Source organism: Mus musculus, chromosome 2 (genome assembly GCF_000001635.26).
Source record: "Mus musculus strain C57BL/6J chromosome 2, GRCm38.p6 C57BL/6J".
Lineage (NCBI taxonomy): Eukaryota > Metazoa > Chordata > Mammalia > Rodentia > Muridae > Mus > Mus musculus.
The window spans coordinates 181,141,311-181,157,739 of NC_000068.7; the positions used below are offsets into that span (position 1 = coordinate 181,141,311).

Below are 16,429 nucleotides of genomic sequence, written 5' to 3' on the forward strand. Positions count from 1 at the left end.
TTAGTTGTTTTAGGTTTTATTTTTTGAGATTTTAAGTACATCATTTCACTCCTCTTCCTCCCTCCAATCCTTTCATATGATCCTCCTTGCTCTTTTGAACGGCAGCTTTCATGGATCTAGAAGGCGCCATGCAAGCTTCCAAAGGAAGGAAGCAACCATCAGTCCTATCCAGCTATGATGCGTATGAACCACAACAATGACCAACAGCACCCACTAAGGATGCACACCTCGGTGGTAGCCAACAGCTCTATTATTGGAATTAAAACACATTCAATAAGAAGGAAATCATGCTTAGTGTTGGATACCTAACAACTACCCAGGGCTAGTAAAGTCATGGATCTTAGAGGAGAACCTGCAGCAACCATTTTGCTAAATCAATGTAATCCCTAACTACACTTGTCTTAGTCAGGGTTTCTATTCCTGCAAACATCATGACCAAGAAGCAAGTTGGGGAGGAAAGGGTTTATTCAGCTTACACTTCCACACTGCTGTTCATCATCAAAGGAAGTCAGGGAAGGAACTCACACGGGGCAGGAACCTGGAGACAGGAACTGATGCAGAAGCTGTGGGTGGATGTTACTTACTGGCTTGCTTCCCCTGGCTTGCTCAGCTTGCTTTCTTATAGAACCCATGACTACCAGCCCAGGGATGGCACCACCCACAATGGGCTGGGCCCTCCCGCCTTGATCACTAATTGAGAAAAGGCCTTACAACTGGATCTTCTAGGGACATTTCTTCAAGGGAGGCTCCTTTCTCTGTGATAACTCTAGCTTGGGTCAAGTTGATACACAAAACCAGCCAGTACAGCACTCTAAATATTTGCCCTTATACCCACAAATAAGGGTAGTTCCCACTCTTCATCAAGGAAATAGCTCTCTGTAACAGATTGATATTATTACAGAAAACCACAGCCAATCAGAATGTAGAGTTTCAAAGCCCAGTCCCAACAGACAGATCTACAAAACAATTAACTCCTGTACCCAAGGGTAAGGGAGCAGAAAAGACTGTGAGAGCCATAGGATCATGGAGATTTCTGTGAGACTGTATCTCCTAGTAATGTCAGAAAATGTATCCTTCTTAAAATGTTCCTGTTTTTGGTACATAGTGATTTGTAACTTAGCATGAAACAGCCTCACTGTCCCCAACACTGTTCTGAGTACACCAAAGCCTAGAGATGACAACTTTCTTGAGAAAGGTGGGCAGAGTGGAGGCATGTGAAAGAAGAAAACTGCCGGGTGTGGTGGCACACGCCTTTAATCCCAGCACTTGGGAGGCAGAGGCAGGCGGATAGGGCTATACAGAGAAACCCTGTCTCAAAAAAAAAAAACAAAAAAAAGAAGGAGAAGAAGGAGAAGAAGAAGAAGAAGAAGAAGAAGAAGAAGAAGAAAATCCAGCCCCAGGAAGGGCTTTGAGGACATCCAGCAAGGGCTGGCACAAGCCCAGCATCCAACTTCAGCAAAGCAACTGCAGTTTCTGTTCTCAGGCTTGGTGGGGAAACGCTCCCTTGAGAGCACTGCAGGGCAGTGGGACCTGTGCTTCATGGCTGTGAGCTTAACCACCAGGAGTGGTTTTGGGGAGGTCTCTGAGCCTCTGTGTCTTTACCTGTAATGGGAATAAGACAATCACCCTGCACGATTATGACAGTGGAATGAGATTTGTGAAGTATTGGAACGATGCCTTGCAGAAGAAGTGTTATGTAAGTGTTAAGGTAAAAATAAATGAGCCGGCTCTGGCTGGCTAGGCGCATCTCTGCCAGGCTCTGCCTTCCTCAGCACTCAGGACAAAAAAACCGACGCCATCAGGGATGCATCTCGGAAAGGAAAGCGGTAAGGGGGATCAAAGGGCCGAAATGCTAGACAGAAGCAGCCTCATCCTTCTGGGAGGTGGGACTACAAGAAAGTCCTTTACCCTGACCAGACAGGCCTGGGCTGAAGACCCTTTCCACTAAGGATGTTGGCACCTAGAACCAGGCAGGGTGGCAGCCTTTTTTTGGTATCTTCAGAAAGTGAGATTCTCCCTACCCCATGAGTCCTTCTCCAACCCCATTATACAAATCCTGCTTATAGCTGCATAGCCAGGTCCAGCCACAGTCTGGGATCCCTCTATACCTTCAGCTCCTTCTGTACTCCCAACTCCTGTTGTATCCCCAGTGTCCTCTACTATACCTCCAGTTCCTACTATAGCCCTAGCTATGTTGTATTTCTGCTACACCCCCTGTTTCTATGCAAGTTCCTGATTCCTGATGCACCTTAGTTCCTGCTATATCCCTAAGCTCTTGCTACATCACTATCTCCAGCCCACCCAGTCTGTCCTCTTGTAACAAAAAGGCCCTTAGGAACTGCAGCATTCCTGATCCTTGGTGCTGTAGCATCTTCCAAAGAACAGAGCAAGTCAGTGCCGGGAGGAGGAGGGAACTGAAGCCAGATAGTGGCCAATCCCTACACTGTAGCCAAGACAAAGGCCTCATCCTCTGCCCTCCTTTGCCACTTGGGGACAGAGAATGAACAAATAGGACTCTGTGTTCTCCCTCTATCCTTGTTTCTGTGATTCCTATCAAATTTAGAGCCTCCATCTAAGCACTGACTCTGGTTTGGTGGGACTGAGCTGACCAACCCAGTAGCAGGAACCATAGCCAACACCACATCTGAGCAGCTCTCAGCCCCATGCAGCCTGATGCAGCCTCAGTGGCCTGATTGCTCTCCATGGCCTTCTTCCTCTTCTCCCAGCCAACCCCAGATGAGACATTAGGCACAGCAAAGGAAGCCAGAGCTGAGTCAGCACTTCTCAGCTCCCCAGACTCCATTTACAGTCCCCATCTCTGGGGAATGGATTTTCCTTTCACTAATAAACAGAATCTAGAAATGGATGCCCATATATGTGCCAGCACGGTTCTCCTGATCCACACTATCTCTATCCATGAGAAAAACAGCTTCCTCAGTGATGTTTTGGTCCAGCCTCCCAGAAGACTCCCTCCTAGCATGCACGTGTGCACGCGCGCACGCGCGCACGCGCACACACACATACACACAAATACTGGCAAACAAGCATGATCACGCAGGCATATACATGTGCATACGTATGCTATCTCTAACATCTCTGAAACAGTCCTTCAGGTTCTTTGCTACACAGCCCTACACCTAGGGCTCCACACCTAGGCTATACTGCCCACAGGCCAAGGCCCACAGCAAGCACAATTGGCAAGCACGAATGCTCACAATCCCATTCAGAAGCTCTTATGGGTACCCACAGCTATTTTCAAAGAAGGTCATTACTATAATCACATAATGTGAAATGCTCCAGGGCCAAAAGTTGCCACAAGGCTCAGTCCTTAAGGGATGACTCAGAAGCCACCATCCAGACAACAGCCTGTCACCTTCGGGATCCAGGGGAAGGGAAGAAAGGTCCCTCTACAAACATTATAGGAGGGTGCAGCATTCCTGTGGAGGCCAGGCAAGAGACAAATCATATTTGGCCAACTCAGCAACCCTGAGGCCCATCAATTCTGTCACTGCCTCATGAATCTTTCAGAGACCTTGAAAGTGTGCAGAGAGGCTGGTGGTCAGGGTTGGTGGAGCTTACTGTAAATTATTCACTAACCCAGCATAGGAGGGCATTCCCCAGCCCTCACCCTACCCTATACACTGCCTCCAGGAATGTGCCTCAAGATTGTGTCTCTCTCCCCAGAGGTTGCCATCATGGTCACCTTCCCAGCCTGGATTAGCTCAACGATCACTTCAACCCTGAAACTGTCTCCCCTGCCAGGCCCCTGGGCATCCTCAAGATGTGGTGATACACTCTTATTCCACAACCTGTCTATCTATCTAATGTGTACCTCAAGCCAATGGCTAGAAATCAGCCTTCAGTCTCCCTGTGTGTACCATCTTTCCTTGCCTCCCACTTGCCATGAGTTCTGTCTGCTCTAAGTTCCTCTCCATCTCAGCCCTGACCCAGGCCACAGCAGAGGCATGGAATGTGCAACAGTTGCTGTGTGGTCACACTTCAAGCCAGTGCTGGGCATCCCTCAGGCAAGCAGATGCACTTCTTACCTCTTTATCTTTCAGCTCAGATGTATGGTCACTGTCTTCTGATGTTCCTTCTGGCCTAAGTGTGGGGAGCCCTTAGAACTCCCCAGAAACCCAGTGGGAAGTAGAGAACCAGCCCTTGCGCTCTGAAGAGATATAGGTGGGATGGACATGGGGAACCCTAACTCAGAGGTCAAAGGGAATGTCCTGGCAGTCTTAGAGGTGACCACATGTGTTGGGACCACAGACTACAGACACTTGAGCTCCCTTGAGAGTTCTTTCTCCTCCAGTCTACCATGAACTTCTGAGATGGAATAGACCACAGTAAAGCCCAGAACCCCTCAGGCTTCAGATTCAGGAATTTATGCCTGCCTTCATTATCACCACAACCCTGAAGAGAGGCCCAAGGCTTGAAGACTTTCCCTAAAGGTACTTAGGGTAACAGGGCCAATAGGCAGTCATCTACCCATGACTCCACTGAGGACCAGAACTACATCCAGTCATCCCCAGATCTCCAGGGAGTCCTTGAAATGTGTCCACCCTGTGATGTACTGTGTGCACTCTGACCAGCTGGCTGGTCAGAACTGGGCCAACCTGTGATTTTGGGTAGCCAGGATTCCCAGAAAACACCAACATTTGCTATAGCAACCAAGGACAGGAGGATGAGGAGGGTGTGCCTACCAGGTTTCCTTTAACCCCAGCCAAGGGCTGTATCTCACATTTGTCCCATCTCAGTCTAATGAATTTCCTTAGTTTTCCCAATCCTAAGAGGACTAACTGTTAAAACAACTTCCTGTGACTGACTCGGTCTACCTGATCAATCTTGTCAATAATGGTGGCCCTAGGAAAGACCTAGAATTGGCCAGGTGTCTAGGAGAAACCTAGTGTCCTTGGATACGGTCATCAGACAAAATACAAGAATTCCAAATCACAGTTCCAGACAAACAATGAACTCTTTTTTTTTTACTATATCTATCTCAAATATTTATATTAAAAAGTATCTGATGTCCCTCTAAAGTTCATATTCTCTTGGGTATCTGTATCCAATAGCCTTCCCTCAGAGGCCTGACACTCATTAGTTCAAACCCATCCTGTCCGGGTCTGTGGGTTGTCAACACAGCCATGGGTAACCACCTTTCCAAACACATCATTCCCTGGCCATGAAAGTCTTCCTCCCTTCCTATCCCATCATTATGGGTGCCTCTCCTGTTTTGTGGTTAGGTAGGAGAACTCCTTGGACTGTGTGCCCATCGCAGCTGTCCTCATCTAGCATAGAGGCTGAGTGTACTGAAGGTATCAGGAGCCTGACCCGATGAACCTGGGTCAGCAGCTATGTGCAAGGAAAGGTTCTGAAGATGCACTCAAGAAGGTAGACTATTATCTAGGTTCTCCAGACATGCTCTAAGTAGTCACTGGTGTCCTTATAGGAGAGAGAGTTCATGCTCTAGAAGAGATGAGGGTACATGACCAAAAAGCAGAGACTGCAGTGGTTGGGCCATTAGCCCAGATGTGCCAACAAAGCCAGGAGGGAAGAAGAGATCTATAGTGGTTTCCCTTCTTGCCCAAGGGTGCTGATCGCACCATTATGTGTCTCCAAAGTCACTGTGGTTGGCCATTTGTAGCAGACCTAGGAGACTGACACAAGGGGAACATGGAATATTAAGAACCAGTACTCTGCCTGAGGCTCCAAAGAGCTTTACTCTGGCTCTGTGAAGGAATTCTGCTCACCCTACCCAACCTTGATCTGCAATAACAAGAATAGGCCTTGAGAGGACAAGAGTGAGTGGAGAGTAGTCCTACCATCTGTCCTGCCTGGCCACTGAAGTCATGGCATGTTCTGGGACAGGTGGGTCAATTCCAGCCCATGTGACCTAAGTCACTGACCTCCTGGCTTCTGGGGCTGGTGTTGCTGCAATTTAAGGATTGAGGATCTGGGCCAAGGAGAACTAGAATAGACATGGGGCTGGCTCAGCAGGCAGGAGTGGGAGCAAGATGGGCTTCTGTCAGAATCCAGAAATCTAGGGGGAAGCAAGTGTGTGCCCACTCGTGGGGAGGAGCTCTCAGGTTTCACGGTTCCTTGTGGGGCACATCAGGACACCCAGTCAGTTTTGGTTCTACTCGGTCTTGCACATCTCACCGAGGCACCCAAAAAGGGTCATAGCCATGAAAGCCATTTGGCTTTTCCATCTTCACCTAGCTGGGGGTTCCCAGCACCCACGCAGCGGGCCCCACCGCCTACCCATGAAGCATAGGAGGGCAGTTTGCAAGGTCACCTGGCAGCGGTGAGAAGTGCCAGACTGAACACCTTGGACGACGGGACTTTGAGAAACAGGGCCCCAGCAGTAGGCACACACGGCTCTGGGGTCGCTCAGTTTATTGGGAAAACGGGCACTGAGCGTGGTGAGCGCTGGCGCGGAAGCCTGGGGCGGGGGCGCTTTTCCTCTTGAAGAATTTCCACTGGACTTTGATGGCGAGCATCCAGTCGCTGACGTAGAGCCTCTTACAAGCGGAGGTGCAGACATGCGCCTGGCAGGGGGTCGGGGCAGAGGGGCCGCGCCTGGGGCGGGGGCGGGGCCAGTGCCGGGGGCGGGGCTGGGGGCGCGGCGCGGCGCCGTTGGGGAGGGCCACGCCGCGGGCGCCCGCGCTTCACTTGCCCGCTTTCTGAGCCTTCTGTGCGGACTTGGTGACCTTGCCTGCGCCGCCGCTCTTCTTCTCCACGTTCTTGATGACGCCCACGGCCACAGTCTGCCGCATGTCGCGCACGGCGAAGCGGCCTGTGGGGAGAGATGCGTAAACTACCGGGACGCCCAGGATGCAGTATGCAGGTGCATTGGGCGACCGCAGAACAGCTTAAGCTGTTCTGACCGTCAGAGTCCCAGTAGCCTGGAACAGCAGCAAGTATGTAGTTCTTTAGTTAGACCAAACTAGGCCGTCCTGTCGTGTGGGGCCAGGGGATGGGAGGGAAATTACTAGACTTGCTTTTGGCCGCGAGGAAGTCCCTTAGGCGTTCTTCTTCAAAAGAGAAGCACTGTGTGTGTGTGTGTGTGTGTGTGTGTGTGTGTGTGTGTGTGCGTGCGTGCGTGTGTGTGTGTGTGTGTGTATGTGTGCGTGCGTGTGCGTGTTCGCGCGCGCGCGCGCGCGCGTCTGTGTGCTCGATGAGACCTCTTACTAAATGCTGAGTTTTCCTCAATTTGCCATAGTAAAGGAACCCCTGACCCTGCCCGTCAGTACCGCATTGGGTTACACCTTGGATCACCCGGCTCACCGAGAGGTGGGTACTGTGAGAAGCTCTCCACACACATGGGTTTTCCAGGGACCATCTCAACAATGGCTGCATCACCAGACTTCAGGGACTTGGGGTTATCCTCCAGCTTCTTGCCAGAACGACGGTCAATCTTCTCCTTTAGCTCGGCAAACTTGCAGGCAATGTGGGCCGTGTGACAGTCGATGACTGGCGAGTAGCCAGCGCTGATTTGCCCAGGGTGGTTCAGGATGATAACCTGAGAGCAGAGGGGAAGTTAGCTGTGAGGAAGGTCTCCTGGGACAGGGACAGTGTTAGGTGGGGTGGGTCCAGTCACAGGGTCATCTCCTGATCCTGTTTTTATGCAAGGAATGCTCAGGCCACAGGGACCCCACTCATACCCCAACATCTTGCTAAGCATGTAGCAAACTATGAGGCAATCAAAAGATAGCTGCACTGTTTGAAAGGACCATGATAGAATGGACACATTGTACAGCCAGGACAGAATTGGACCGCAATCATAATGCTTCTATTACATTTCAATAATACTGTCCTTAAAATTCTTGTCCCATGAAGAGGTGTTAAAAAAGGCTTCAATAAAAATATAGAGAGAAGGAAGCCAGCAAGATGGCTTTGGGGACAAAGAATGATACTTGTTGCTGGACCATGAAGACCTGAGTTCAGTCCCTGGGAGCATCAAGATGGGAAGAGAGAACTGATTCCAAGTTGCCCTCTGACCTCCACACGTGTGCATGTATACACACATGCCACACACACTCACATACACACACTAAATAAGTAGATCTATTTAAAAAAAATTTAAGAGAAAGAAGTCTACACTGATACCCCAGGCAGTACACTAATAAAAGCCTTTTTATAGACCATATCCCAGGGGAGGACTGCCCAGAGAGGCCATGGTCCTGCTTACCTGCTGGTGACTCTGAGCACCCATGTAGCCTTTGAACACTGAGTGGCTTTCGGGTGAATGGAGGGCCTTCCTCTTCAGTGCTAGGCAAAGGCCAGTAGCTCTTGTTCCTGTTACCCCCACCCATCTCTCCTATTCTGAGGAGGAATGCCCACATTCCCTAGTGCAACCACCAACCTGAGAGGTGAACTGGGCAGCCTCCTGAGGCGGGTCAGCTTTGCTGTCCCCGCAGACATTGCCCCGGCGAATATCCTTAACGGACACATTCTTCACATTGAACCCGACATTGTCACCAGGCAGGGCCTCGCTAAGTGCCTCATGGTGCATTTCCACAGACTTCACCTCTGTGGTGATGTTGACTGGCGCAAAGGTCACCACCATACCAGGCCGGAGGATACCGGTCTCCACTCGGCCCACAGGCACGGTCCCAATGCCTGGGCCAAGAGAGGGTATTGTGAGATGGCAGGCCAGAGGAGCGGTGCAGGGCAAAACATACAAGCAGGGAGCCTGAAAGTATATGGAGCTCAGGACTTGTTCCTCTCTGAAGGGGTCAAGGGAGATAACCTCACGGAGGGTATACGTAGACAGGGGGTCCCTAGACAAGCAGAGGGTGAGACAGAAGGAGTCTCTCCCGGCAGACTCAAGGATGAGGGGCAGGGCAGAGAAGGGAGGAACATCACAAGCTCCTCCTCCTTCCCTGAGAACCCCTCCCTGTGGTGTGTGGCCCAATCTACTCCTGGCGCTGGGTCTACTCCTGCCCTCACGGGACTCCCTGAGTCCTGCTGTAGCACTGTGGTCCTGCCACTGAAGAGGCATCTGGCCACAGCCCTTCTGACAGGCCTGCTCACACAGACGGTCTGGCTTCCACAGGGATACCATGATGAGCAAGTGGCTGGGAGAGGGAGAGCTCTCCAGCATCTCCTGGAAGCTTGTGGGTGGAGTGGCATTATGGGATGGCAGAGAAAAGCCAACAGTCATGCTCTGTGTTGGAGTTAAGCGTGAGCGTGATATTCGCATTCCCCTCCCTTTGCTCGTCTCATATGAGGCTTTGGTTTCTGTTGGCCCATGTGACCTATATTTCTCACTCCTGGACTAGGATTGCCTCCTATGAGACAGGCACCCTCCACCCTGCAGGCAAAGTGTAAGTCGGTTCAATACTCCTATCTTATGTCCCTAGCTTGTGGCTGAGTGCTGGAGGGGGTACGGAGTGGGAAAGGGATCCTATGGAAGGCTGAGTGAACAAATGGTAGGTGGGAGGGGCCACTGTGGAGGTGAGTGGGAGGGGTGACTGAGTAGACGGATGGATAGGGTGGGTAGATAGAGCAAGAATCAAGATTCCTTGTTGATATCCTAGTCAGGGTTTGGAGCAGAGTAGGCAAGCGCCTGCCGCAGTGAGCCCCAGCACTGAACCCTCACTCACCCCCAATCTTGTACACATCCTGCAGAGGCAGACGAAGGGGCTTGTCAGTGGGGCGGGTGGGGGGCAGGATTGTGTCCAGGGCTTCCAGCAGGGACACGCCGCTTGCATTTCCTTCCTTACGCTCTACTTTCCAGCCCTTGAACCATGGCATCTGGGCAGTACCAAAAAGGAAAACAAAAGGGTGCCAGTTATCACAGAGCAACTCACCTGACCTGACCCTCAGCCTCCGATCTCCTGGACCTGCCTAAGGGGTAGCCTGGGAAGGGAGCTTGACCATTCAAGCTGAATAGCTTGCTCCTTATCCCTCCTCTCCTTCCTAGCCTCACAGGGACCCTGAACAAACACAGCTTAGGAAAGAGGGAAGTGACAAATCAAGCAAACAAAAACAGCTTCCCCAGACTGCTGTCATGCCCCCACCACTTACAAATGAGACCACTCAGCCTGGCCTGATTCCCTAATTCCCCTGGGATCTGATCAATCATAGCCCTAGACAGGACAAGTACCAGGGGAATGGGGACCCAAGTCTAGCCAATGACCATGCCATGGATAAAATCCACCCTCTGCCCTTACCCCAGAGTTCTGCTCCATACCAAACTATCTCCAAGCTCAGGTCTAGCACCACCACCACCACTACCACCACCACCACCACCACCACTACAATGGCCTCTCTGGAGGATGACTTCAAACCCCCCTGACAGAGCTCCTCATGGTCCACCTGCCACAGACAAGAAGTAAATCCACCCAAGGGGCTTTGTGCACTCCTGCCTTAGTATTCATGGCCAAGTTCCAAGCACCTCAGGTCAACAGATGACTCTCAACGTATGGATGGGCATAGCCCCAGAGCACAATAGAGCAGTAGGGAGCAGAGGAGTTTCTGCTGATCAGAAGTGTCCAGGGGATTCTAAAGTCCTGCTAATCATACATCAGCAAGAACAAAATGGAGTATCCCCTGCCCGCCAAACTCTGTCCTTATACCACCAGGCACTGGGTCCCCAGCTATCTCCAGAGAACCTAGGCTTCTATCATTTTACTCACAGTGGCAGCTGCAAAGCTGGCTATAGCTGAGTACCCACCTTTCTAGGACAGGGGTTTCCTCTGGATAGACCAAGGTCTAGGTCCCAGGCTGTCTCTGAAAAATGTCTTCCTCTTTACTCCCAAGTAAGAGTCCCAACCCAGAGCTGCAGACTGTCTAAGTTTCAAGCTTCCACATGACCTGCCCAAACACAATCCTCCACTCTTCAGGCTAGCCTCCGGACATGCTTCCTTCCCAGATACCAACCCACTTCAGACTAAAGGGGGAGGCAGCTGAAAAAAACCATGTGGCCTTACTGATTCTGAATAGTTTTTTGTTGTTGTTGTTTTGTTTTTGATTTTTTTTTCTTTTTTGTTTTTTTGAGGCAGGGTTTCTCTGTATAGCCCTGGCTGTCCTGGAACTCACTTTGTAGACCAGGCTGGCCTCAAACTCAGAAATCCACCTGCCTCTGCCTCCCAAGTGCTGGGATTAAAGGTGTGCATCACCACACCCGGCCTGAATAGTATTTAAACCCAGGGCAGTGACTTCGGAGAAATAAAAACTGTTTTTCCCCCATAGTGAGATCCGGGATCCAACAGGCAGTGTCTGTAGGGATGACTTGATGAAACCATCATTTGCCAGAAAAAGGGCCTTATCTTCCTCTTTTGGCCTCTTAAGGAGGCTGAGTCAGAGAACTTCAAATGCAGGTCCCTTACTAGGAGGTCTTCATCACCACAGAGCTCACAGAAACCTAGCAAGACCAAAGGGAGCCTGGCCCACCCTGGCCTGGAGCCTTGGAGCCCTGGGCTCTTGAGAAGGCCAGCACTGTCCCCACCATACCATCTCCACTCACATTAGGTGAAGGCTCCAGCATGTTGTCACCATGCCAGCCCGAGATGGGCACGAAGGGCACCGTGGCTGGGTTGTAGCCGATCTTCTTGATGTAGGCGCTGACCTCCTTAACAATCTCATCATAGCGCTTCTCGCTGTAGGCTGGTTCCGTGGAGTCCATCTTGTTGACACCCACAATGAGCTGCTTCACACCCAGAGTGTAGGCCAGGAGTGCGTGTTCCCGGGTTTGCCCGTTCTTGGAGATGCCCGCCTCAAACTCGCCCACACCGGCTGCCACGATCAGCACTGCGCAGTCCGCCTAGCCAACAGGTCAGACACAGTGAGTCCCCACCCGGCCCTGCCTTCGACCTGGCCCTGCCACCCACATAATGGGGCCTGGGCAGTTATGCTGGGGGTAGAGATTCAGGGTATCTACCTCAAGGGCAACAGGGGAATCTTCCACCAGACCCTGAGTCAAGGAGGCCCAGACTGGCCATCAACTCCACTGCCAGCAGGGTATGGTCCTTGGATGAGTCACTGATCCCCTCTGGTTCTGTCCTCTCTGCCTGTGACTGACTGACTGCTTTTCTACCCATATGTCACTGTATCTACTCTGGGCTCTTCTATAAAAATCTATGTGTGAAAGATATGCCTACATGTCACCCTTGGTCTGTCTGCTGGCCCCAGCAGAGGTAACCCTGCAGGCACCCGGTCTAGCTGAGATATAAACACTGACTCAGTTCTTGAGGGACTCTATGCCCAACAGGATGGAGAGGACATGGAGATGACATGGGTAGAGGTCTGCCGAGACAGAAAGTGCAAGAGACGCTGACACCTGAAGAGAGCTCTTGGGCCCCGAGTCACTGAGCTAGGTGCCCTCTGTGCACACCTGGGATGTGCCTGTAATCATATTCTTGATGAAGTCTCGGTGTCCTGGAGCATCGATGATGGTGATGTAGTACTTGGTGGTCTCAAACTTCCAGAGGGAGATGTCGATGGTGATGCCTCGTTCCCGCTCGGCCTTCAGCTTGTCCAGCACCCAGGCATATTTAAAAGAGCCCTTCCCCATCTGGAAGGGTAGAGGCACAACTCAGGATAAGACACAGGACTCTGAGGTCACATCCACCTGCCATGCCTGCCCTGGCCCATGGGAGCAGCCATGGAGAAGTGACAGTTGGCTTAAAGCACTTTGAACTGAAGACCTCTGTCCCATCTCTCTGGTGTTGATCCCCAAACCCTGCTCTGCCTCACCCCAGGCTGCCCAGATCAGCCAGCCCCACCCTCACTCCCTTCCTCAATGGTTGTGGACATGCAAGTCCCCCAGCAGAGGGCGTGAGGGCCTGGGAGTTGCCAAACTATCCTTGCCACCTGAGGCTAAGGCTCTACACCCAATTAGAGATCAATTATCTCATTAGGTTTGGGACTGTTAAAAACAAAACAACTCTCTAAGTTATTTTTTTAAGGGAAAATTTTAAAAATGAGTAAATTGTTCAAGGTTTTGAGAAAATCCCGGTTCCAGCTCTTCCTGCAGCTGATGAATAACTCTGAGGCATCTCCCCTCCCCACTTCCACCAAAACAGAAGTAGAAACAGCCCCACCAAGAGCAAGGCTGGCTGCTCTTTGCAAATCTGTGCCAGGGTGAGACTCCTTGTGAGACTCCTACAGCCTGGACCACGGTTTGTGGTCATCGATGCTCAGCTGAACATGACTCCCTACCAGAATCTCACATGACATGTTTGCTTCTGCATTCCAGGGATGATGCCCAGCTTGGAGGGGCTACCCAGACAGAGCCAGACAAAACCCAGCTGGGACCTGATCCAAGTGGCCATCAAACCCTCAGGTCCCTCCTACCTCCTCCCCTCAGCGCAACCCCTAAAAGGTAAAAGCATCAGGCCTAGACACACAGAATTGTGGCTCAAAGCCCCATATACACACAGGAGCAGGAGCTCTGCATAGACAGTTGATGCCCTCAGATCTGCCTTAGCCCTTATCCAGGAGCCAGCTCTTCTCGGAATGAGCAGGGTTAGGGGCAGAGAAGAGAATTCTGTTACAACCACTGCTCATTTGTAGGTCTCAACCAGGAACAGGCTACCAAGACCCCCCACTCCAGGTACCATCCTGGACCAGCAACCCTTCTCAGCTTATCTGGAGAAAGTGGAGCTGGCAAGCCTGCTGCCCATCAATCAGCTATTAATAGCATCCTTGAGCCCTGGCTGTTGCCAGACAAGCGAGGACAGCACCACATCCAGCCCAGCTTCAGCCCTGGGGAACAAGAGGATAAGGCTTGAGGGTCTCCTGGCACTGGCCCACTGAGGCCGAGTCCAGAGCCTTCGGATGGGCCTGGGGAGGGCACAAGTTCCCCCTCCCTCAGTATGAGACAAATCTAGCAACATTCTCAGAGGGAGACTGCTCTGTTCACCCCTCCCATCACCAGGCACCCATATCCCCTGCACTGAAGGAGGTAAACTGAGCAATGGCAGCACCAGGCCCACAGTGCTCACCTCTGCTGCCTCCTTCTCAAACTTCTCGATGGTCCGCTTGTCGATGCCACCACACTTGTAGATGAGGTGGCCTGTCGTGGTGGACTTGCCTGAGTCCACGTGGCCAATGACCACAATGTTGATGTGTGTCTTCTCCTTGCCCATTCTGCCTGGGTGAGGGAGGGGCTGGCACTGTGGGGGCTCTGGTTTGGGGTTGAGGGTATATGCTGGGCAGGAACTCTGTGGAGTCAGGGACGAGGGAAACAAGTGATTAAGGGGCCCAAAGAGAGTCCAGCAGAGGTACCCGCGCCATTCTTGTATTGTTTGGGAGCTTGCCCTGACCCAGTCTTCTCCTGAGCCAGAATAGGGAAGAACGACACCCCCCCCCAACCCTGTCCTAACCCCATTCAGCCACATTTCATTCATAAGCCACCTGTTTCTCTACCCTATACCTTAGCCCAAATGCTCCGTTAGTGTGTAAGTGTTTGGGAAGGTGATTTGGAGGCAAATTCCTTAGGGAAGGGTTAATCAGGTCTGGACATCACAGAGCAGCAGACTGAGTGAAGCTCTGGAGCAGCCAGGAGCCCTGTGATGAGTCACTGTGCCCAGCTCTAGGGTGCATTGTCCTTCCTGTCCTCGATGCCACCCCCCCCTTCACACACACACACACACACACACACACACACCAGGGAGGGACACTGCCCTACCCCCATCTGCTGCCACCATGAAGAGAAGGCCAGCACTCCTCAGCCCCTCCACGGGCAAGGGCGCCATCTTCCTCCCTCTGCCCACAGGCTGGCAGAGGAGACAGCTGGATGGTACCCAGGCATAGGCCCAGAATAGCTCAGGCCCTCCCCACAGGCAAGGGGCAGCCATGAGGGCCGAGAGGTGAATGTCCTGTTCTAGCCAGAGAAATAAAAATCCCACCTGGCCCAGCTCAGCAAGTGCCCTCAGAGATGCCCTGACCCTCTCCCCTACTATCCAGTCCAGGTCCTGTGTCTCAGTACCCGCGCATCTCAGAGGTCAACCGAGAAGCTCAGGCCTGTTGGGGTGGGGGGTGCATCCGAGGGTGGGAGCCACATAGGACGCGATAGGGGTCCTCAGATTTCACCACCTCCCCCGCCCTACTCTGACAAATCACGGACATCCCCAGGGCCCCAAACCACCGCGCCAGCACTTTCACCGACCAGCCTGTCAAGCCCAGCAGAGCCCAGACAAGCCCCAAGGTCAAGGTGACAGCATGATGGCAGGTTTCAGGAGAAGGCCCCCCTCCACTGTCACAATTGCCTAAGGGACTCACTACCCGACTGCCACGGGGACCCACCATGCCCAGTCTAGAGACAGCCTCCCTCCACCCCCAGCCCAGGGGTGCAGCCCAGCTAGGTGCCGCATATTCCCCTCTTCCCCGGGCTGGGTTCCCAGAGAAGCGAACCCTGATTGAAAACCTAAGCAAGGGTCTCAGACCGGGATGTGCGTCCTTACCCAGAGCCGAGGACTCAGTCAGAAGGACTGGTGGCGCCGGCGCCGGCGGTTTTATCTCTCCAGGAGGGGGTCCACCTATTGACGGTGCCGGCGCAATGCACTGCGCCCCTGCAGTACGGCAATGCGGTACCGGAGGGGGGAGGCGGGCGCCGAGCGGCTGGCAGATGGGATGCGAAAGATGCGTGGACGCAGGGGCCGCGCACCCACGGACGCGGGCCGGCGTAATGAGGATCCGAGAGGACGCAGCTGCAATGATGCACCGGAGCGAGGGAGAGAACCAGTGAGCGAGAACGCAGACCAGGAGAGAAAAACAGGCAAAAGGGCGGTGCAGCGCGCAGAGGTGGGGGCAGGGAAACAGAGCCAGGAAAGGAGGGGCAGGGATGGAGAGAAGCGAAAGAAACAGTAGAGAGAACTGGGGTAGCAGAGACAGTGGTTGCTGGAGAGCAGGGGGGAAAAAAAAGGTACATCCAACATAAAGATGTCCCCAGGAAGGTGGAACACAATAGGGAACCAGCAAGTAGACTAGGAGAGAAGAGGCCCAAGCCCAGGTCAAGATCCCTGCAAGCCTTGATGTGGGCATCCATTGCTGGCCCTGCTCATGGTTGAGTCCCGGTGAACATGAAGCTCAGTTTCCAGAGGTTTTCCACGATCCCCACCACCCCTAGCACAAGTGCTTACTCACATGGACCCTACATGACAGGCCCTTGAGGCAATCAGCCAGTCCAGCCCGCAGCCCAACCTTCTTATGAAGCCCTGGAAAGAGGTTTTTGTCTACCTATTCCCTTAGGTGTAGGGAATTTACAAAGCCCGTTCTCAGATGGTCTTAGCTAAGGTCACCAAGAACATCCAAACAGGGTTCAGATCCCCACTCTCCTTCAGGCTCCATTGGTAGGAAGCAGGGAGCCCTTGAGATTTCTAGAAAGATTAGGATATCCCAAATAGACCTTAAGGGGGTTGTGGCCACCGTGTATCACCAGGGGCTTCTTCAGAGGTGCCTATCTTGTCATTTGACCCAG

The 16,429-nt window shown here is 52.4% G+C and overlaps 1 protein-coding gene across 1 annotated transcript; it reads right to left on the reverse strand.

Annotated features, from left to right (window-relative positions):
* Positions 1 to 447: 447 nt before the first annotated feature.
* Positions 448 to 15,705, reverse strand: Eef1a2 (eukaryotic translation elongation factor 1 alpha 2). Its single transcript, NM_007906.3, has 8 exons — positions 15,414 to 15,705; positions 13,953 to 14,171; positions 12,341 to 12,520; positions 11,474 to 11,770; positions 9,609 to 9,759; positions 8,366 to 8,622; positions 7,288 to 7,522; positions 448 to 6,796 (listed from the first exon to the last, which is right to left on the reverse strand). The coding sequence occupies exons 2-8, from the start codon at positions 14,094 to 14,096 to the stop codon at positions 6,669 to 6,671; spliced, it is 1,392 nt and encodes a 463-aa protein (NP_031932.1). The 5' UTR covers positions 14,097 to 14,171; positions 15,414 to 15,705; the 3' UTR covers positions 448 to 6,668.
* Between the last annotated feature and the right edge of the window lie 724 nt (positions 15,706 to 16,429).

Bases quoted from the DNA above. Each gene is read 5' to 3' on its own strand.
- Eef1a2 (NM_007906.3), bottom strand. From the start codon at position 14,096: ATGGGCAAGGAGAAGACACACATCAACATTGTGGTCATTGGCCACGTG. The intron at 12,521-13,952 runs GTGAGCACTGTG...CTACCCTTCCAG, and splicing joins TTGAGAAGGAGGCAGCAGAG to ATGGGGAAGGGCTCTTTTAA. The intron at 6,797-7,287 runs GTGAGCCGGGTG...CTCTCCCCACAG, and splicing joins CTCACAGTACCCACCTCTCG to GCCGCTTCGCCGTGCGCGAC.